Source organism: Meleagris gallopavo, chromosome 16 (genome assembly GCF_000146605.3).
Source record: "Meleagris gallopavo isolate NT-WF06-2002-E0010 breed Aviagen turkey brand Nicholas breeding stock chromosome 16, Turkey_5.1, whole genome shotgun sequence".
Taxonomy (NCBI): domain Eukaryota; kingdom Metazoa; phylum Chordata; class Aves; order Galliformes; family Phasianidae; genus Meleagris; species Meleagris gallopavo.
This window is the reverse complement of record NC_015026.2, coordinates 10,097,824-10,120,347: the sequence shown is the minus strand read 5'-3', so window position 1 is coordinate 10,120,347 and position 22,524 is coordinate 10,097,824. Positions and strand designations below refer to the sequence as shown.

General features: G+C 46.2%; 2 protein-coding genes and 1 long non-coding RNA gene across 3 annotated transcripts in view; 2 read left to right on the top strand and 1 right to left on the bottom strand.

Moving 5' to 3' along the window:
* The window catches only part of GNA12 (G protein subunit alpha 12), a gene marked incomplete at its 5' end in the record, with an annotated part of 36,864 nt that extends 29,560 nt beyond the window's left edge, over nt 1-7,304 (top strand). The window contains one exon of the mRNA XM_010719633.2: nt 181-7,304. Coding sequence (XP_010717935.2) covers nt 181-750 — 570 coding nt within the window. The remainder of the gene's footprint in view (nt 1-180) is intronic.
* Nucleotides 7,305-9,703: 2,399 nt separating this feature from the next.
* AMZ1 (archaelysin family metallopeptidase 1) lies at nt 9,704-17,122 on the bottom strand. The gene is made up of 6 exons (XM_003210579.4): nt 16,703-17,122; nt 15,902-16,069; nt 15,426-15,554; nt 14,979-15,142; nt 14,546-14,722; nt 9,704-10,666 (listed from the first exon to the last, which is right to left on the bottom strand). Exons 1-6 carry the CDS (start codon nt 17,004-17,006, stop codon nt 10,097-10,099), a joined length of 1,512 nt encoding a protein of 503 aa, XP_003210627.1. The 5' UTR covers nt 17,007-17,122; the 3' UTR covers nt 9,704-10,096.
* Nucleotides 17,123-17,276: 154 nt separating this feature from the next.
* Nucleotides 17,277-22,518, top strand: LOC116217247. The gene is made up of 3 exons (XR_004161516.1): nt 17,277-17,454; nt 21,370-21,434; nt 21,955-22,518. It is a non-coding gene; the product is annotated as an uncharacterized LOC116217247 (long non-coding RNA).
* The last annotated feature ends 6 nt before the right edge of the window (nt 22,519-22,524 follow it).

Genomic DNA, 22,524 nt, shown 5'->3' with positions numbered 1-22,524 from the left:
TTTACCAATATTTTTGAGGTAAACACTCGACAGTCCATTATTTTACTTGGATATTCATTTTTCACTTGATAATTAAAAGTAAAAAGGGACTCTTGTTGATTTTTTTTTTCTCATTCAGTACTTTGACAATAACCATCATTTTTGAAGGATTTTTTGACACTCTTTTCATTTCTTTTACAGAATTATTTCCCCAGCAAACAAGATATTTTGTTGGCTAGAAAAGCTACCAAGGGAATAGTAGAGCATGATTTCATCATTAAAAAAATACCTTTCAAGATGGTGGATGTGGGTGGACAGCGATCTCAGCGTCAAAAGTGGTTCCAGTGCTTTGATGGAATAACTTCAATTTTGTTCATGGTCTCCTCCAGTGAATACGATCAGGTTCTCATGGAAGACAGACGCACAAACAGGCTTGTGGAGTCCATGAATATCTTTGAGACAATAGTCAACAACAAGCTTTTCTTTAACGTCTCTATTATCCTGTTCCTCAACAAGATGGATCTTCTTGTAGAAAAGGTAAAGACTGTCAGCATTAAGAAGTATTTCTCGGACTTCAAGGGTGACCCTCACAGGCTAGACGATGTTCAACATTATCTGGTGCAGTGCTTTGACAGAAAGAGGAGAAACCGTAGTAAGCCGCTCTTCCATCACTTCACCACTGCCATAGACACTGAAAACATCCGTTTTGTGTTTCATGCTGTGAAGGACACCATCCTTCAAGAGAATCTGAAGGATATTATGTTGCAGTGAAGGAGAGAAGTCCATGTCCTGTTAAAATTTGCTGGAGGGTTAGATAAAAAGTTTTATCCTTTCTTTATGGCCCTTGCATGTGGTGTAGGACCCATGCTACTTACTTGGCTCAGGAATGCTGTAAACTAGCCAGTCAAAACAGAGGAGCTATAGGCCGAAGGAGTCAAATGTTGATGTTAGCTACTGAATCATTTGGACTAGAAACACTACTGAAACATGGCTGTTGTAGGTTCTGTACCTAGTTTGGAATGCTGAACAACACAACCACCTTCTGCCTTCTTAGAAAACAAACAAACAAAAAATCTCTGACAAACCATATATGAAAGACACTTTGTTTTAAATGGAAATACTTATTTTTCAGAGACAGTAGTCATACAATCTGCCTTTTTTTGTAGTTTGGAGGTGCTGAATTGATCAAACTAACCTAAATGTAATGAGATTAGTAGCTGTATTGGAGAATGTTAATGGAACTTGCATTCTTAACACTAGGAGTGTAACCAGGTCTGGTGTGCAGTTTAGTTTTGCCACAGAACTGGAATCTACTAATTAAGGTGGATGCACAGCTCTTGTCTGAAGGTTTTGCATGAGTCTCCTGAAGCTTAAGTTTAAAACTGTTCAAGGAAACCCATGTTGGAGTAAATTGGATGAAAAGTTAAGGCCTTGCTTGAGAAGGGCTTATTTTGCACTACGTGTAAAAGGTATTATTACATCATGGGGAATCTGATTTCCTTGGTGAAGCAGCCTGTGCTAGAGCACCTGACCCTGTATGAGCACAGCGGGTGCTTGAGTGAGATGTGCTTCATGGAAATCCAGCACTGTCCTCACACCTGCAGTTTGGCAGTAATTGTGAAGGTTCAGGATCACATGACGGGGCTTCATCTATATTTGAAAGTTTGAAAGCTGATTAAACTCTTATGCAAAGGTCTTGGTAGTACAGCTGACGACTGTTTGATTAGTTGCAATCAGCTGAATGTATGGGAGGACCGAACACCCTAGAGATCCCAGTTTTACAGCTGCACTGATATGTTTGGACAGCAAGACCTTGCTGTCAAATTAGCCCTTAATCTGTGTCTTAATGGGATCTTTAGCCAGTAGTAATGCGTGTGTAATTCTGAGTACAGTCAAGGTTGGAGTTGCCCATTTTGGGCAACGGTTTGTGTATATTCAAGAGGCTATGAAAAATGTTGATATGAACTGTTAATTTCTTAGCTCTCAATCTGTGTAACTATCAGGTGCCTTTTCTGTGTACAGACATATCAGATCTTTTCTATTACAGTGGGGTATGTGAACAACCTTACGACCTGCCTTTTTATCAGAGCACTGTAGTGCTATTCTTTAGGTAACTTTCAAACGTAGTTTACTGTGCAATTTTTGTCATAGCTTTTATCTGAGAATAAAACCTGAAGGGCTGTTTGTACCCATACAAAGGCAGCAGATTCCCTGGAGTTCTTTTTCCCCACTGAGACTGCAATGGCATGTCAAAACAAGCAACGTTTTACTTCAGCTGGTGATCCCATGGGAAATGCGGTCTAAAACACATGAAAGGACAACGGAACAGGATTTTAATTTGGATAAAATCTGGAATCTTTCTTCCCCTCTGAAGCCTGCAGATGTTCGTATCAGCGTGTTTGTGTGGTTTCCTACTGTAGCAATCTCTGGGTTTTCTTTGTGCAGCTTCAGAGTGGAAGAGACGTGGCTGTGTCGGAGTTACGTAACGCGGGACTGAGGTAAGAAGCAGTGAAAAGTTGCAGGCAGGAAAATCCAGGCAGCAAACTTAAGCAGGAGTTAGCTTTCTTCTAACAAGTCTTATTTTTGCCAGGACCAAGTCTGTCTTATAGATGTTCATTCAATTTTAGCCTCGAAGGGGAAAAAATGTCATGTGTCAAATATTCAGATGAAAGCAACTCTTAAGCTTATTACGTTTGGTTTTACTACCCTGGCGATGCAAGTAAGTTTACTTATTGTGTAAGGTTCATTTCTCTAAGCTAGTCCATTTGTTAGCTGAAAAGTGAGATTGTTCCAACACTTTCAGGCTTTTCTTGGAGTTCCTGATGGTAGCTTCCACTTCACACAAGGCACTGGAAAAGAGGAGGCAGTTGTGGGCTGACCAACTTCTAGTTTGACTTGATTTTATTTCCTAGTTTGCTGTGACTTCGTTCTTTTACTACATTTTCTAATGGACTAATATTGTGCTTGTTTTCAAATGAGTTAAGCCTTTCAACTCTATTTTTTTTCCCTCAATAATTACCTCAGCTTACAGTCTCGATCTACTGTAGCTTTACCTGGGAGGTGTAGCACGGAATTTCCTGTCCTGTTTTTTCTCTTCATGGTCATCTATGGCTTTAAAACTCTAAGCAGAGCTAATAATGCAACATATATTTTAATTAATATGATCTGCACCTGGAAATGAAGCAGAATGAGTTATCTCATAATGAGCTCTCAATCTTGCTAGTGTTTTGGGTTTTTTGCATGCTGTAGCAGTTTTGCACAATAAGTCCAAGATTTAGGGAAGCAGGTTGTTCCCCTTGTGCCCGTCATTGCCTTTCCTCTGTCTGGTGATAAAATGAGCCTCGGCATGATGCTCTAGGCTGCAGAAAAAGAAAAAAAAGAGTTGTTTGGCTCTATAGGCTGTTTTCTGCGTAACTTTGATAGGTTGATTCACACCAGCAACTCAAGGTCAGGAGGATGCTGATGAGAAGTGAAGCACTTCACAAATCTGCAGAGGATTTGGACTGTGATTGAAAAGGATTATTTTTCAGGTGGCAGGTGAATGTCTTTTTCTGCTAAATTCTGACTCTACTTCTTGCACAACTGAAGTATTTTGTTCATTTGTTTGTTCTCCCAAACTAAGTTGTAGTATAATAAAGCCAAAAAGCCATGTTATGGTAAATCAGTTGGTTATTAAAGCAGAACTTGGGTGACTTAGGTTGTACAAACATCTCAGGACAGGCTTGATCAGTTGCTTGGTCCTTTTGCAAGAGACAAAAAATTAAGTGATGTCCTGGAGAATGCTGCAGGTAAACACAGCTGGGGAGAACATCTTTTTTGTTCCTAACTTTATGAGGTTATGGTTCATTTGCTAGTCAGGAAATAGGACACAGGCAGGGTTGTAATCAGATGGGGACTTTGAACAACTCTTTAGAAGGGGGGGGGAAGGAAAAAAAAAGGTATTTTGTTGTTCTTCCTCTGATACTGCAAGTCAATGACCGGTGCTGGGGTGATGCAAATGGGTCTTCTCTTCCAAGGACAAAGAGAGGAAGCAATTGCATGTGCATGCAGGAGAGGCTTATGTAATCTTGCAGTTTTAAGTAGAAAAACTAAATGGGAGTCTTTCATCGAACACTTCTTTGTATTTGGTTTTGAGCTAACATAGTGCATCAGTCAGTACAATTCCTTCAATTGTAGTGCTGTCATTTTCTGAACAGTTCTTAGATGGCAATACCAGACAGCATAGTAAATTGAAATGACATATTTGATAGGCAGTTATCACTTCAAAGCAGTTAAATATTTCCTAATCTTGATTCTGAAACTGAAATTACTGGCCACTCAGCTTCATGCTACATCTCAAAGATCCTTTCAGGTTTAAATGAAGAATGTATCTTGCTCTATTCAATACAGCAGCACAGATTATTTGATGTGTTAATAGTTGAAAGTTGGATATATTGCTGAGTCAGACCCAGAGCTAATCACGTTAGCATAAAGGAGTTCCTAAAGGTGTGTGTGTGTGTGTGTGTGTGTGTATATATATATATATACACATATATATGCTTTCTGAGCTGACTGAAGCCAAAACCTCAGCCAGGCAGAGTGGAGGATTGTGCACTAATTCAGAACAAAACAAAAACACTCCTGTAGTGAAGTGGAGCAGGAAGAGCTCGTCTGTATGTGGCACTGCAGGCTCGAATTTTATGCCACCAGGGTAGCTGAAATAGGTTTAGTTATGGAAAACTGTCCATTCAAAATGCTCCCCACCCTAAGGTGCTCAGTACTGCTGGTAGTGTCATCTGTAAAGAATTACAGAATTAAAGAAATTAAAGGAATAGTCAAGTGACAAACAACTATTCTACACAGAATGTCATTTGAGTAAGTACACCCTTTGCCTTCTTTAGACAGGTTTCTGGATATTAACTTCATGTTTTGCAGTCTTTTCTCTGTACGTACCTTTTCAATTTTCCTGAAGCCAAAACTATGGGAATTTTGTAAGAGACCCCTTCAGTTTTCAAGTAGTGAATCTGAACACCCAACTTAGCTTTGCATGTGCTGTCAAATACTTTTGGGGCCGATAGACAACTTGATCCATGCCAGCTTGAGAAAAAATAAGATATGCAGTATAATTCCCTGTAGCTTGAAATATAGGCCAAACACTGACTTCCCATCATTAGACCTAGGTAGTGGCTCCTACAGGTTCAGTAGTAGCCTCTTTTCTGGATAATTTTTCTAGTATAAAGACACACAATGTAGTCAGGGGTTTTAATATAGCACTGCCAACTCTTTACCTCAGTGCACTCTTCATTAATTCTGTAACACAGGAAGCAGTGAGTAGGGTGCTTCAGCAGCATCCTTAAAACATATCTATGCCTACTTTAGTAAATGATGCACATGGAGCATCAGTTATGGGACAGAAATCTCAGGCTGACATTGGGCCACATTTGGGCTGAGTTAGTCCCAACTCCATGCATTTCTAGGTGAGGACTGTCTAGCCTACTGAGGAAGTAATTGGCAAGGCAATACGAAACCTTGTGCTTTTTACTATTACTTATTTTGTAATTAGCTGGAGTGACCTCTGCTTTGTGCTGTGAAGTGGGCACTTCTTTGTTTTGACACTGATTTATTTACATGGATGGAAATGAGCTATTGGAGCTGAAACTGCTGTCCTCCCAACCAGGTGATGTTCTCTTTGCTCATCTTGGTGGTTGGGCAGTTTATCTTAGTTCTTTAAATTTCTGTCTTTTAACTGCATTTGGAAAGCAGTGTTGAAGTGTCTGTGTTGACATGCTTGTCTTCTTATTGGGTGGGGAGTATGGAGGTACTAGATTGTCAGTGCTAGTGCCTGGCTTGGCAAACCGTATGACAACCCAGCTCTTGGCTTATGTCCAAAGGTCATATCTTGTGTCTGATGTGAAAATGATCATGGTCAGAGAGAAAAAGAGCGGCACTGACTTCCAAGGTAGGCATTCTGGTAAAAAGCCAAAGTATGTTGGAAGGGAGCAGGAGAGGGGAGCTATTTCCTACACAGATCTCAAAAGTTGATGGCGCTTGAAGACTGAGTGTACTGAAAAGAAATGCCATCTGTATTGACATCGAAAGTTTTGAGTGGCTCCAGAGAGTTATTGGTTGTGAATTAAGGGCAGCAGGCTGGTGAGGCTGGCCCTGCTGCTGCTGAACACCCCTCCATTGTCAATTTCTTCACCTGTTCCTAACTGGGTGCTAAAACTCAATTCCTGATAAGATACGATCTGCAGATCTCTGGGCAGAGTGCATCTCACTCTTTCCTAGCAGCTTCTTCGCCTTTCTTCAAGATACTGGAGCAGGAGAAGAATTTCAGGGGAATGGCTAGATAAGATACTGTTTCCATTACTGGAGTAAAATGTACAATTGATGGAAAGGCAAATTTTTGCATAAGGAGGATCAAAGGAAGAGATTCTTATGAGGGAAGGAACAGATTTGAGTTGTACTGCTTTTCTCTGCTCCTGCCTCTGGTCAGCCTTTTGTGCAGAGCTTGTGTGCAGGTGGGCAGGAACGGCAGCTGGGAGAAGCCAGCAGGGAGGAGGGGGATGTGGAAGAAGGATGACTTTTGGTAGTTCACAAGATTTGAAAAGCGTGCTCAATGGATTGAGGTTTGAAAACGTGTTCAAACTCCCGCTCACACTGAAGCCATTAACAGTCTTTAGGATAATGGGTGTTTTTTCTGGTGTACAGGTTATGTTGTCTGGGATGTGAAATGAGCTTGAATTGATGATAAATGTTGAGCAGTATTTTTGGAGATGCTACTTAACAAAAATGCTAGTATTTATTGCTCTTGTGATGAGTTGTCTTGTTCATGGAACCAATATGTATGAAAGCAAACTGACAAGCACCAAGTTATCTTGTGACACAATCACGTAGCTAGGAAGCCAATTAACATTACCTTTTATTCTGCAATTTACTTGCTCTGTGGTGCCTATGCATTGTAACACATACTATGCAATATCATTCTTTTTCTAAACCAGTTCACTACATTGGGCAAGAAGGGCCTAAGTTTAGCCTTAATTTTGTAACAATTCACAGGAAAGTACTTCAGAAACAGTGACAAACAAAAAGAGGTTTAAAAAATAAACCACACAAAATAAAAGCACAGTTCCAGACTGCTCACGTAAGTGTCTTTCTAGCACCAAAACAGCATCCACAATAGAGACAGCTACTTGCTGTAATAGTTTCAACTTATGAAAACTGTGTACTAGATAAAATTATATTGTGATGTGTAAAAAGTGTATTTTATAGCTTTGGTGACTTAGTTTACTGTTTTGTATATATGAATTTTATAAATCTATTAAAACTTGACTTGTTATACTGTTCTTTATGGGTTTTATCTTTCAAGAGAGTCTGGAGTGACTTTTGCTGTGAAAAGATTTCTGCAAGAAAGCTGCTTTTTTTTTTTAATAACAAATACAGCATGGAGTGCATGAAACAACAGCTGTCATGCAATAAAACCTTCTTCTGTAATCTGTGTACATCTCCCACCTTTCCAGTTCTGGTCTGAATCATTCTTTCTCAACGTGTTTGGGAATTGAAGGCTGGTGAAACATTAACCTATATAAAACTTCCAGTCATTCATCTGTAATGTTTCAGTGCATGTTTTAGGCATTAGAAGTGATGGGAAGTGCAAAGGGAGAGACAGTTTGAATTTGTGCTCGTGTATTTTAAGTTCAGCAGGAGCTTGAAATCCCCTGTTAGGGATTCCTCCTCTGCTGTGCAGCGCCTGATAATAGCTACAGGAGTGTACTTGCTGCTTTTCCAGTGCCAGGCCCCTCTTGGACTTGCATACTATGTGCTGGAGTGTCTTTGTACCACTGTGCAGAACTGTTGACCTCTTGAAGAGCCTTCAGCATCCGTGTCTCACAGCACTGCCATCATGGCACCGGCTAATTCTGCCAGAATTGAGCTCCAGTTCTTAGGAATGCTGCTCACCTTTCGTTGCTTGCACTCTGAAAGTTTGCACCTGGCAGGTTTTTGTGGCAAATCTCAATTGTTTCTTGTGTGAGCTGTTAATGCTCAATCAATTACATTGGCAGGTGCACAGTGTGAAACGCTTCATGGAGCACTGTTTGCCTTTCTTTAACTAAACATTTGGAATCTTGTGTCCTCATCTACATCAGGGGCTTTGGGAATGGTTGCCTTTTGTTCCCTGAGCACTTTCAGGTGATGGTGTGTTAGCAATGGTTGGTATCTGAAAATGAGGGCAGGTGAACTGCAGACTCAGTATGTGCTTGTGAGCACACCTGGGAACCAAACCTTGCTGATTTGGAAAGCCCTGGGCTCTCAGCAGCCCCTGCCTATAACCACACAGCTGATAGCACCTGTGGGCCTTGCTGAGCTCCTTGGGATTGAATGCAGCTCTGAGCTGCTGTGCTCATCTACTCCTTTCTCCTGGACAAGCTGAGCTGGTAAGTGCTGGTTCTGTTGCTACAGCGTCAGAAATATCTTATTAGTGAGCAGCATTTCTTCATCAGCTCTGTGCTTTCACAACAGAGCACATGTCAGACCGCAAGCCAAAGCCTCACAGAGGGAGGTTCCCATCCCTGGCTGCTGCCTGCAGTTCCTGTTGCTCATGCCACCTTCTTCTGTGTTATCTTTGGACTTGGTTATGAGAGAAGGCCATCTCCCTCCCTCGGGCAGTGTTGTGCTGCATTTATGGCATCTTTGGGAAAAGTTCTAGAGTCCAGCCTAATGATTCCTATGGAATTGAGTGAGAGCAAACAGGGCTGAACAAAAAAGATCTCATGCTTAAAATAGTGAATCTGTTATAGCAATGCATGAGTTAGCACGGGGCAGTGAGTGGAGCTGTCATTCCTGTAGGATTTGCTGGGGGCTTTCTGCTGTTGGGTCGGGAGCCCTGAGCCAGCCCTGCCCACCCCAAGAACACATAGGATGATTCCTGAGGCCGTCCTCACACAGCACGCAGGGCAAGTGCTCCAGAGGGAAATGCCCTCATCTCCCTCAGCTGAACAGGCCCTGCCTGCTTTCTGTCCTCTGCAGTTGCTAATTCAGATACGTTCAGCAGGGAGAAGGCTGAAGCTGTGTCCCTGGGAGCTGCAGGGATGTTATCAGTGAACCACAGACAGTGAGGGCTCAGCCTTGCTGGTGTGTAGGTTGCTGAGTGTGGTGGGAGCCCCACCTATACATACCTGTACCTGCACACAGCGTGCCTTGTGTGGGAGGCAGCTCCCAGGGCCAGCATGGCTCCCATTCCTCATCAGTGAGCACTTAGCAGAGAAGAGCACGAAAGCTGTGGTTTTGCCTTCTCAAATCAGGGAGAGGAATGCATGTGTAATTCCCCCTGTTACAGTTAGTAATCCATGTGCGTGTGAAATCTTTTACTTTGCCAGTTTTTTTTTTCTCTCCTGTACCAATCTACAGAGGATGTGAGTGAGTAGTTCGAGCTCATGGCTCCAAGCCTGGCTTTGAAGTGAAGCAGCTCCAGAGATCCCCTTGAGTGTCCACCAGCAGCCACACAAATGCTGCTCTTTATGGTGGATGAGCTGCCAGGGAGCTTTCTGCTCTGCTCACCCCCTTTGTGCCCATCCACCCCCACCTCCCCCTGCTCAGACCCCCCAGTCTGGCCTCAGCTGTGCTCCTGTGCTCAGCCTCCAGCTGACAGAGCAGGGACCGGAATAGAGATGAGTGTTTTGGTGTGGGAGGAATAATAGCTGTGCTTCAGTCAGAAATGCTAAGTAGGAGAGAGCTATGTGTATGGAAGAGAGCTGCCCCGGTTTAATTTGCATCTGTTTGTTCAGATGGCCCAAGCTTCTGTGTGAACTTGTTTGGTGTTCAGCATAGACTCTTCCCACCTGATTTCAGACCAAATGAAACACAGCATGGAAATGAAGTTGCCTACACTGGAGTTGATGGGAGCTTGTGGTCACACTGTAACTTAAACCAGCACAGAAAAACCCTTAGCAAAGAACTGATCACGTCAAAAAGATGCTTGCAATCAGGAAAAAAAAAAACAAAACAAAACACCTTTTATTCCCGGGAGAGTTCCAGTTTCTCTGTGGCAGCAACAACTTGTGGGGGGAGGTCAGAGGCAGGGCAGCAATGCAGCTAAAGCCTTGGCAGCAAAGCTGACCCATCCAAAGGCAGGCCCTTGCTAGTTGTCCTCCCACCTCCAGCGATGAGGGGATGATTCCCCTTTGGACAGTTTTCTGGAACTCAGTTTCCTCCGCAAAGAGGAAAATTTGTCTCCGAGAACTTTCCGTAGCCCGGTGTTGTCCCTGACAAAGGGCAGATCCTTCTTCATAGCGGGCAGCTGTCCCGTGAACATGTCCCACCTAGCCAGAGCATCCACAGCCTTGTCTACTCGAGCCAGTTCCTCCTCAGAGACGTTCCTCTCCAGGGCAGCGATGCACATCTCCAGCCACAGCTCATAATCTTTAATGACATCTGGGGGCTGGCTGGGCCCGGCCAGCTGGGGCTGACTCTGTACCTCAGCCAGCGAGCACGACCGCTCGTCCTGCTCCAGCTCCGGGCCGATGGAGAGCGCCTGGCTGCACACATCTGGTGTCAGCGGCTCTGACAAGGAGGTCACGGCCTCGGAGTCGTTCTCGCAGCACATCCCGGAGTCCGAGCTGAGCGGAAGGATGTCCTCTGAGGCTGACAGGTCTGCCGGCTCCTGCTTTGGCCACGTGGACAGCACGGTCTGTGTCCAAGCATAGAGCTTCTGCGAAGGGAAGGGAAAAGGTTTCATTTTAGAGAATGAGAAGAAATGGGTGCACCTCACCCAACTTTTTCAGGTAAGCACAAGCATCTCAGGTAGCTCAGCTTGAGGTGCCGTGGCCAGGAGAATGTTCCTTTACACAGCAGGGGCTTTCTCTGATTTTTCATATTTTTTGTTTCACACAGAGGGTGGTGAGGCACTGGAACAGGTTGCCCAAGGAGGCTGTGGATGCCCCATCCCTGCAGGCATTCAAGACCAGGCTGGATGTGGCTCTGGGCAGCTTGGTCTGCTGGTTGGCGACCTGCACACAGCAAGGGGGTTGGAACTGGATGATCATTGTGGTCATTTTCAACCCAGGCCGTTCTATGATTCTGGTCAGTGTCCATGGGAGTGCTGTTCCCTGTTAGATATGGACTGAATCTGTCCTGTTACTGAAGACAGCAAGAGGAGAATGGAAGACGTTAACTCCCCTGTCTATATGTGATCTCGGCTAGAGCCAAATCAGGGCCTTGCTAGAGGAAGCTGTGTCCTGTAAAAGCTCCTGAGATAGTGCTGAGGAATTCTCTTCCACTGTGCACTTAAGTCCTGTGGTAATGTGCCCTGTACTCCTAAGAACAGCTCTTCCCCTCTCGAGCTGAAATGCACAAGTTGGAAGGCTGAGCTCCAGGAAAGAATTAATGAAAGGAAAATGTCTGAGACAATTTCCTTTTTAAATATTAAACACTACAGCGGGTTGCTTCTGGCACACTTATGCTGTGGGGAATGAATCACTGCTCTCCAGTCATCACAGGATAAAAGGTGATTTCCCTGTCTGCCTTGTTGGCATGCATTGGCGTTTCTGGGGTGTTTTTCAGCTTTTGTGGCCTATTTCTCCATCTTTATGCTGCAACTCCCAGCTGATATTGATGCAAAGTACTGCATTTGCTTTGAAAAAGCAGAGGTGACGACTACAGGGCATTAAGTCCAGCTGCAGCCCCAGTGCACTGAGCACTGTGCTGGGTCTGTATAGACACGGAGAGCCTGGTGCTGTGTGGTTGAGGAGCGGGCACAAAATGCCAAGTCCTACAGAGCTGTCTTCTGCCAGAGCACCAGAGCATCTCCCTTCTCCCTGCCCCCTCTCCTTCTCTGTTGCTCTCTCTTCAGGCAAATGACAGAGAAGATAAAGAGCTCAAATTGAGTGGGTGGGAGAAATCGGCCCTGTTTCGTTGCAGTCTGTGCATGGAGCCTCAGGGAAGAATTTCATACAAGAGGAAAATGGATTCTTTCAGCTGGGTTGGTCTGCCCTGCCCCCTCCCTCTGGAGCAAGGAGAAATGTGAAGGGATGGCTCTTCTCCTGCCTCATCCCACCTCCAAGGGCCTTTCCTTCTGGGTGTAAAGCACAAAGGCACCAGAAGCTGCAGTAGGAGGCAGATGAGGAATGGGACAGCAGAACTGTTTGGAAGCTGCAAAAAACTCCGTGGTTTTATGGTGCCCTCTAAAATTCCCAAGACTGGAAGTCTGAGAGAGAGTCATAACTGCTGCTTAGCACCATTCCCAGGACATTCCCACAGTACGTTTGAATTCTCTAAAGGAGGGGATAATTGCCTTGAGTTCACTGCCAAAAGCCAAAAATCTTTCCTGTCACTCATCCTCTGGTGGCTTATGGATTCCAAGACATGAAGGGTTCATAGGGCGGCAGCTTCTTTTTATGTTCTCACATATAAATAGAAAGGGATAATGTTACAGCATCGCTTACCTGCAGGCAGGTAAACCAGCTTTTGTGTCCCAGTGAGCGAGCTTGCAAAGCTCGTTAACATCATGATGAAGATGCAGCTGCCCTGTGCTGCTGATCCAAAGCCTCAGCGCAGCTTGAGCGCTGCCGGTTGTTTTCTGGTTGGTTGGTTGGTTTGTTTCGGTGTGGCCACTGCAAACAGTTCAAATTGGTATAGGCACTATGCGCAGAACAGCCTGGGTTGCTGTGAAATGTTGGAGCAGGTGCAAATGGTGGTGGGGGGGGAAAACGCAATGAGAATTGATTGGCTTTCAGTTTTCAAGACAGCCTATATTGGAGTAAGCAGCTGAGCTGACAAAATGGAGTATGTTTCTGAGTGTAACTCAGATAAATAAATGGAAGGGCTCATCCTCCTACATAAGGACTGGTTTCCTGTCGCACGTGCTCTGCTGCCCACAATCTCTCAGTCGCAGCCGTTAGCAGCATTACCTGCTCCTGGGGAGCAGCAGCTTTGTGTCTGGCATTTCCTGCGCTCACGGAGGCCGTCTGGCTCTGCTGACAGGTGGTGATCCTTGCTCATTCTCCACAGGGAGGTGTGACTCCAGGCTCGCACTGGGCCAGCCGCAACTTCCCATATCACACTTTGCAAGAAACTTGGTTTTCAGATTTGATATCGTCTTCAAATGTTCTCTGCTCTATTCACAGTTAACTGTAGAATTAATCTCTGGCACGACTACCTCCTGTCTCAGTGCAGAAGCAAAGCCTCTTACAGCTATCGTCGCAGCCGCCTCAACAGGCTGCGTCTCGCAGAGCTGTCATTGTCAAGGCAGCAGATGTGAGCTTTGGCAAGTGAGGGCTTTCTGTGAGTTTGAGTTTGCTGCTGCCAGGGGATGTTAAGGCAAATACAGTATTTGCTGCAGGTGGAAAGGAAAAGCATTTCTAGAAGAGCTTAATGCAGAGCAGCACTTCTGATCTGGGAGGAGATAGTTGGTGCTGGAAGGTCAGGCATTGAAATAAAGCAGTCCATTGCCCTGGTGCTCTGGGTGATTTGGGGGCACCAAATGGTCACAGGCAGCTCACACCACGAGGAAAGCAGCACAGCATGTGCGTTTTCCTCACGTGCTCTGCTGTGTTTCTGTGTTTTTGTTTCCAAGCTGAATGAAGCAGAGCTGTCCCCGTTCCCATGCTGCTCGTTACAGATATAACCACAGACTTTAAAGCAGGCAGCAGGGGAAAATCCTGTCTGTGAACATGATGTTTGCCAGACAGAAATAATAATGAAGGAGGAGGTAGGATGCAGAGTGAGAACAGTGAGATTACTTATACCCTCCTTGCTGTTCAACTCTTTGAAAGGGTAGATAACAGCAGGACAAGGGGAAATGGTTTTAAGTTGAAGGAGGGAAGATTTAGTTTGGATGTCAGGATGAAGTTCTTTAATATGAGAGTAGTGAGGTGCTGGAATAGGCTGCCCAGAGATGCTGTGGATGCCCTGTCCCTGGAGGTTTTCAAAGTCAGGTTGGATGGGGCCCTGGGCAGCCTGATGTAGTATTAAATGGGGAGATTGGTGGCCCTGCCTGTGGCGGGGGTTGGAGATTCATGATCCTTGAGGTCCCTTCCACCCTGGGCCATTCTGTGATTCTGTTTGGCTACTGAGCCCAGCTTTTTAGCCATGGCAGGCAGAAAAACCCTTTCTGGATCTATGGGAGGTTAGCTCTGCTCCTGACAGTGTCTGTATGCGGTGTTAGCAGTTCTGTAGGTGGGAGAGAAGGATCTATTTATTAGGGAGTAGTCAGTGAGGATCCTTCCTTGTACTGCTAAGCTGAGGAACTGCAGCAAAGTTCCCCGCTAATATTTCCTCTGGGATATCAGCAGCCCCAGAGAAAACCACACTGGCACATGAGAGAGGACATGGACATGGGAACTGCTGCTGCTCTGCCCACAACTTGCTCTGGCTTCACCTCTGCCCACCCTGATTTTGGAAATAGCAATAGTAGAACAGCTGCACTGCCTTTGTCGCTGGCCAGAAGCCCTAGGGCTTGCTTAGAGAGTTGGTCACTGGCCATGTTGAAATCATAGCCCATGTTTGAGGCATGACCCACTCTCATAGAAACTGAGCGTGTTGATGCTGGGATTTTGGGGGTAGCCCCCTGGCTGGTGGCTCTGTCTCTCACCCTGTAGCGCTCGACAAGCTTGAAGCCCACGACGTGCTGCAGCTTGCGCAGGCAGATGGGGCAGGGCTCCAAGGGCCGCAGCAGGGCTTCATCCAGGCTCAGCGCGCCCTGCATGATGCACTGCAGCCAGCGGCACGTCCCCAGGCCCATCAGGTGGCAGATCTCATGACAGGTCACCTGTTGGGAAAACAAAAATCAGCTGTCTCAGCATTGCTGCAAGTCCTGTTGCCTCTCCATACAGTCAGCACTGCAGTTTGCTCAGGTGGCACAGGGAGTTGAGGGGTGCCTACATAGAGCACCAAGATGCAAAGTGCTTGGGACTACGGATGTACACGAGCAGAGTCTCTGGGCTGAGAGATAGATTATGCTCAGGCCTGAAGTACTGAACCTCAGATAGCAAGAAATAGGGAGTGCAGGAGACAACTGGTCCTACCTTACAGCACTGGACCATCTCTTGGGCACTGAATGGCAAGGTCCGCTCCCGGCTCTCCTTGCTGACATCACTTAACTGTTCTTTCTTTGTGAGTGGGTTCAAGCTGCTACAGCTGGCCTGGGGGAAATCCCCTGAAAATCTGGCGAAGCTGCAGACACCCACTTCTGTAAAGACAAGAGTACAGAGGCTAGGCATCAGTGCTTGTGGCTTTTCTCCAGTTCAATATGCCTGTACTGGTGCAAAAAGACATGCTTCTGAGGTTTGCAGTGCTTTGGCTGCCCCTGCCTAAAATAGTATCCCCGGATCACTATCCATGAGTCCCTTAATTTTAAGTTGGAAAAACCCAGCTCCTTCCATCAGGCAGTGAAAAAAAAAATAGGGATGATATTTATGCAGTGCTGCCTTATCCAAACCCTGTGCTGGGACATCATCAGACACCAGTCCCACCTTGTCCTGGCAGGAATTTGCTGAATGTGAAGCTCCAGGTCTCACACGGATACAGGTCCAACAGAGTGAGCCCGAGGACACACAGAGCATCCATGGGCTTGTTGTTCTTCAGGAAGTTCAGGATCCCATCTGGACAAACACAGGAGAGATGCCTGTTAAATTGAAGCATCCTTGGAAGCATGCAAGAACCACACAGGAGCAGATTTCCAAATGTGAAAGGCTGCAAAACTTCCCTGTGCATCACCCAGCCCGCGGATTTACTTTGGCTCTGGACAGACTGTGGGAGAGCTCAGCCCACATGAGAGCAACAGTGCTGGATCTGAGCAGAACAGCACAGAAAAAATACAAACAGCAGAGGAAAACATGATGGAAGTCTCTTTGCTTTGTCAAGATTTCTCCCTTCTCCCTTTCTGATGAAGGGTGATGTCAGTCATTTCCCCGTGGAGGGCCTTATCACCACACACCCAGACCCTCACCTGCATGCAGCTGCACTCTGTCTGAGTCCTGGCTGTGACGGTAGCAGCAGTGAATTGATGAGATGGGGATGGAAGGAAGGCACTTCACACGGAGCCCCAGGAAGAAGGACTCCACGCAGCTCTGAAGGGAATCCAGCAGTGAGGGCCCTACAGGCCCTTCGGTCAGGTCTAGGGAGAAAGCTGTGGTGTCAGCACCCCAAGGCCAGAGTGAACCAGGAGCTCTGGGGGGGTCCCCGTGGGTCTGGCCACAAGGCAGGCTTGTTTTGAAGCTAATTGCTAACTCTGGGATGGGGCAGTCATCTCCAGATGGTTTTATGGGTGTGGAGAAGAGGAGGGGGCTCTGTCAGAGGGTCACCATGAGAAAGCGGGGCCTCGCTGCAGAGCAGGAAGGCTATCTTTGAGATGAGCAGTACAGAAAGGTTAACTGGGTGGGGCCAGGGGGCTGCTTGTTGTCTGGGAATTGGCATGGATGGAGCTCCCAAAATGCTGCGTTATCCAGCATTGTTTTACATATGCATACATACAGACGTGTGTGTATATATTTATATATGTACGCATACATATTCATATCAAATCTCACCCAAGGGCACCCATGGTATTTTCTGGGGAGCTGTATTGTTGGCAGTCATCATGACTCGTCACTTTGCATTGGGGATACAGCAGAACCTTTGCTGTTACGGACTTAGCTTTCCTTGTACGAAATATTTCTTGCCTCCTTGGCAGAGAGGAAGGATGGCAATCGAGTTGGGTCCCCCCCCTCCCTCCTGTGCCTTGCTGGGTTGCTGAGTATGGATGCCTTACCAATAGGCTGCAGGTAGATGTGTTTTCTGCAGAAGCTCTGCTTTCTCCTCAGCATGGCATGGTAGAAGGTTTCAAAGTCCTCGGGGGCATCAGGGTGGCTGAGGAGCCAATCGAAAGCTGTCCGGATGAGCAGCGTGCAGAAAAGCGTCCTCTGTGGGTTGTAGGCTTCAGAAAGGAACAGCTTTTCTGCCCTGGAGAAAGCCTTGGCATAGAGCTCCTGCAGGGCCGGGTTGGTGGAGATCAGTGCATCCTTCAGAGCCCGGGGCCCAAAGCTGAACTCCTGAGTGTGTTTGCACTGCAGCATTGCGGAGAGGCCCACGGGCCGTTGGGGACCTGGCAGAACTCAGTTCTCTGAGCTGGTTGCCCCAAGCTTCCAGCTGTGGGATCTTAGTGGGAGCCTGCAGGCTGTGCTCAGTACCAGCCAGGTGTCCTGAAATGTGTGTGAGAGAAAAGCAGTTATGGGATGGTCTGCATCTTCATGAGCATCACTGGTTTATGTACCAGTAGGTGGTGCTCGAGAATGCGCAGCCCCAGTACTGCTAGCAGAGGTCTGGGTTAAATCAGATGGTTGGGTTTATCTATTTATTTATTTATGCTCCAGTTTAAGGTCGAGTGTTGAACCTCTGGCTGTACTAGCCCTTATACGGTGCTGAAAGGCAGTGCTCCTGTCCATCGTAGGAAAGAAGAGCAGAAGTGCCAAGTGGAACCCAAGTGTTTAGCAGCTGTGCTTTGGGAAAAGCTGCTTTGTACAGGTAAGTGCTCCACCTGTGTACAGCAGGATGAAAACAAGCAGGTAGATATGCAAACAAACATTCTAGGAAGAAGTATTATTTTCTGTGAGGCGAGATAATACTAGTTTAAAAGAAACCTGTGTGGATAAGTGTGTGTATCAGCTGCTGGTCATCACTTTGTAACAGCACTATGCAATGAGAGGGGAAAAAAGAAGAGAGGTACAGTATTTTTAGGAGGAACTGGTTAATCTGTAATTTAAGTAGCTCAGCAGTCACCAGGTGCCCCTGGGGACAGAGATATAGCCATGAATTCAATACTCAAATAAGAGTACCAACATGAGCCAGATGTTTTCCTCGGTTACACTGAGATGTCTGTGGTAGATTCACCATAAGATAAAGGTGGCAGCCCTTTCAAATTGAGTTTCTTTATATCTAACCCTTGGGGAGATAGTTGTCTGTTTAAGCAGTCCTTAGAAAAGACTTGTTTTGTGTGATCTTCTGCGGAGCTGAGGGTATATCCCAGAGGAGAGGGAGCAGGTAAAAAGCTTGCTTTTATTTTTGCAAGCTTTGTATTTTGCTGGCATTAAAGCCTGACAGCAGGAGCACAGTGGGATCTGAAGTAGTAAAAGGGCCTTAATCCCATGGAATTCTGGAGATAAAATCTCTGATGCTTTCTCAGCTACCTCTTCTTATTGCCCCAAAAGTATCCATGTTGCTTTTGCAACAAGACTACATGTGAGGTTATTTTGCACTTTGTCACTCAAATAAATCTCTTTGCTTCTGACTTCTAAATTTAAGAGGTTGAAGGGAGATTCTGATTCTAATGAAGTCATCAGGAATTGAATCTTGGCCCTGCTGTAGTCTGAAGCAACGCTCATCCTGCACAAACTCGAAATGCAAGCATCCTTTTTCCCATCATACTCAGAACTTACACTGGGAAAGCACAGGCAATGCTACCACCACTGTGCTGTGTGAGCCCTGTCTGCTGCTCACGAGGAAGCCAAGCTCTGTACTCAGCCTGGGTTGGGGGTGATCTTGCCAAAGGTTTCTGAGAAGCAGGAGCCGCTTTCATCAGCGCTGCCTGTGAGTACGTGGGGATGTGGGAGGAGCTGCTTAGAGAATGAATGGATTTTTCCAAATGGGAAGCAGCAAAGAGTGGATGTATGCAGTAATGAACACAATGGGTGCAGTCTCTTAGCCTGTGTTCCCCCGGGCTCTCTCATGAAATGCAACGTGCACCCAAAGCTATGGGACGTACATTGTTTCCCAAGGCTTCCTAAAAGAGGACATTCACACTGCACCAGACATCCCCAGCAATAAGCATGGGCATTTTGTGAGCTCTCACAATGCACGAGGATGTCCATGATTACACTTTGGTGCCTGGGGAGCTCAAGGGCAGGAACTCACTTGCAGTCTGGAGCACTGTGTGCCTCCTTCTCTTGGATACCGGTTTTGCTTCCAAGAGAACAGCAGCAACCCATTGCGTTCACCAAATCTAACACCATTACTTCTATCTAACAAGCATTTGTGGAATACCTCACTGCAGGAAATCAATGCTTCAGAAAAATGTTATGGACATCTTTAGCAGATTCTTTTGCAATGCTGACTGTAGAAGATGGTATCTGTGCTTGATTTAATAGATGCATGCACTTTTTTCATTAACTGGAGTGGTGTGGAAGAGCTTTGTAATTTTTAGTTCTTGCTTTGGGGCTGCCTGCTATGGTGCTCCAATGTGGTCCTTCCAGAGTGAATGGCACTTCAGCTGCAATGGGCCTTCATTTTCCAGCAGTTTTAAGACACCAAGGCAGTGATGCAGAACTAGAAGCACCAATGCCTCTGTATGCATTTCAGGTATGTAGGAAGGATGTGTTATGTCTTTAGAGCAAACAGCAATTCACTTGATGTCTTGGCCAATGACAAGCCATAGGATCTGATCAGCAAGTCCTGAGGAGAAAGTAACTCCTTATTTAAAAGGCTCTGACTTCTGGTTGCACTTGAGGAAATCCTTTAAGCAAAGTTATAATAATTTGCTGCAAGTGAGGGTCTCCACTCACGGCATTCTCTTTTCATTTTTTTTTTTTCCTGATAGTTAAAAAAAAAAAAGTCTTATTTCCAACCTTAACTTTGTTTTTCTCACTTGCAGCCATTTGTTAATGTTCACTTTTTTCCAAAATTGTGGGCATTTGCACAAGAAATTCCCTAAAAATCCAGCCTGAGCAGTCACAGCCTATAGACCCCCATTGTCACACTAACATGTAAATGCTTTCATGTGCAATTCAGGTTAATCGTAAATTATTCCCTTTGCAAACCAGGCACCTATAAATTATTCTCTGTAATTGGAAATTACCTATGAATTATTCTTTTTGAAATTCACATCTATGTCATTCATTCTCTTATTATATTGACATTACTTGCTTGGACAGATATGCTTGGGGCTGACAGCAACAACATAACTCTGGAAAGTCAAGGCAGTGCCATACAGCATGAGCTCATTCATGATGGGATGGCCAACAGAGATGGTCTGGTGTGCAGAGAACCAGCATTATGTGGCCCAGAAAAGGGACATATATGGATACAGGTTGGCCACTGTAAAGCTGTTCATTTTCTAAGCTGCTTGTAAGGTGCTTCTCTCTGATTCAGGCGTTCTCCCCTCTTGGCTATTGTGCAGTATTTAGAGACAGACTCCTTTAACTGGGCAGCTTGGGTGTCAGAGAGGCATTAGCAGAGACTGTTAAAACTGATTAATTGCTTGAGTTAGGTGCTGTACTGTAAGCAGGCAGTGATAGAGCAGAAGATTCATAGCCGGTCAGCAGCAATGAAGAGCCCAGAGCAAACAGAACAAGCATTAGCTAATTATCAGCACACCCTAGTTGCTCTAATAGCTCTTTTCCTGAGATTTGCAGTTGATATCTGCTGCTGCCACTTGCAGAGCATTCTCACCTTCCTGGTATAACACAGATGACCTGAGAGCAGTTTTATCAATGTTTGCTGACAGCACAGAATGGATGCTCAATGGGCAAGTCCAGCACAATGGGACAGAGAGGACGTGGACGTGTGCGAGGATTTAAGCCCAGTGCAAATTATGTCCTCACTGTTCCTCTCCTCCCTCAATGACCTGGCTGCAGTCTTCACACAGCCTGAGGCTTTGCCTACCCACTGAGCTCAGCTGCCAAGGTCAGAATAGATCTCTTTTTGCCAGGTTCAGACCTGGAAAGGGACAACTGGAGGCTGTGGGGGGATTTGGGGATCATTAGCAGCTCTCTGAATCTGCTCTGCTCACAGAGGAAATACACCCCGGGTCTGATTCTGCCCCATACTTGTGCCCATGGGGAGCTGGAGCCCTTTTCAATCAATGGCAACAAAACGCTGAGTCAGATCTCAGTGTGTTCCCATCCACACAGTCAGATAAAAAACCTCCTGCTGCCATATCCCAATAATATTTATGCGTAACGTCTCCAGAATACGCCTGTGACTCTGAAACAGATGACTTGTGTGGTCTCTCTGAAAATGAGTCACTCCCAGGAAACCTCCTGAGATTCACTTGGGAGGACAGTCTACCTGCAGTCTGTAACCATGGGGGCTTATTGCTGCGGGGCTCTGTCCTGGAGGGGTGTCCTCACCTCAGTCTGCCTTGTGACTTCTGCTGGTCAGGGCAGATGGACAACCCATAGGCAGAAAGGTTTGTGGTATTAAAGACTGGAATTGTAAAGGTCATTAACCACCTAAGATGGAGACAGATGCTTGCAGATTATTTCCAAGCACTTACACATCCGCTTCCCTCTTGATTTTATGTTAAAGCCTGCTCTCTTTCATACATTCTGCTTCGTATGAATATGTATTAAGGACATGCATTACCCATAGTTTGTCTTCTATCCTAAGGATTTCATTCTGTGCTCATAAATAATGCTGCTTTTTCGTGTGTGTTTTCTATTTAAGGATCTCTAAGAGCCACACAAATACTACAGAAATATCTGCGCTGCCCTACAGAAGAGGAGATGAAGGTATGCACCCTCTGTCCTCTTCCCACTCACACCCACTATCTCACTGGTTTTGGTGCTCGTGGATTTTTCATTCTCTGGTTAAACTCTCAGTGGTGTTTCTCCCATGCACCTGTGAGATGAAGGGATGGCTGCATTCTTCTTCCCTTGCTCTTACATACAACAAACTTGCATGCATTGCTGGATATTTTCTGCGCGTTTAGTAACCAAGAACCCAAGGGCAGCCCAGAATTAGAGCACGCTGCCTATCGGTGCTCTACAACAAACGTAGTGCTGCCAAGATATCCAGGCTGTAATCATTCACAGCTCTGGGCACTTCACTCTTCATCGTACTTGTCTAGACAGACTAAATGGGTTCTGCAAGACAGCCCCAGTGTCAGCCAGGATAGAAGCTGCAGGGTTTCCATACAGAGGAATGCCCAAGCAGGTATGGCTACGGTTAGATATTCCCTCAAGTGCAGGCATTATAAAAGTAGTTCATCATGTGGTATAAATGCACTGTAATGCTGTGTCTCTTCCCCAGGAAACCAGGTGCTCAGTAAAGCGGCAGCACGAGGCAGGGGATGCTCCTTTTGCAGTATCTCTGTCAGGGAGCCACACAGCAGCGCGGCTGCAGAGGGCAGCCCCACACCCACGACCTCACCGTGGCCGCCTGTACCCGAGCCCTCGGCAGCTGGAGCTGTTTCAGCGAACGGGCACGTTTTGGAAGTGCTGCAGGAGCAGCTCCTGCTCTGGGGGACCCCCAGGCCCACCCGACCCTGCAGATTTGGATCCGGGGCATCTTGCTCCGGGATCGCAGGGCTTGGTATGAGCGGAAGGAAGCGATTCCTCAGCGCCCTGAGCCGATGCCCCACGGCCCGCAGAGCCCAGCTGAGCCCCCGCACCCAAACCCCTGGGAGGATGCTCCAAGGGCAGCTCCCGGAGCAGAACCCCGGGCACGCCGAAACGATGACCTAAGGATGTCTTGGAGGTGCTGGGGGATGCCCTCGCCGAAGCCCCACCACCCCTCTGTGGGAGGAATACCCCAAGAGCAGCCCCCTGCACTCCGGCATAGGGGCTGCCCCAAGCAGGACGTTGGTCACGTAGAATGATG

What these genes read in the sequence shown, in the direction of transcription:
- AMZ1 (XM_003210579.4), bottom strand. Translation starts at nt 17,006, where the DNA reads ATGCTGCAGTGCAAACACACTCAGGAGTTCAGCTTTGGGCCCCGGGCT. An exon ending in CAGAGTGCAGCTGCATGCAG is followed by an intron (nt 15,555 to 15,901) that starts GTGAGGGTCTGG and finishes GTGTTTGTCCAG; the next exon opens with ATGGGATCCTGAACTTCCTG. An exon ending in AGCTTGTCGAGCGCTACAGG is followed by an intron (nt 10,667 to 14,545) that starts GTGAGAGACAGA and finishes TTCCCTTCGCAG; the next exon opens with AAGCTCTATGCTTGGACACA.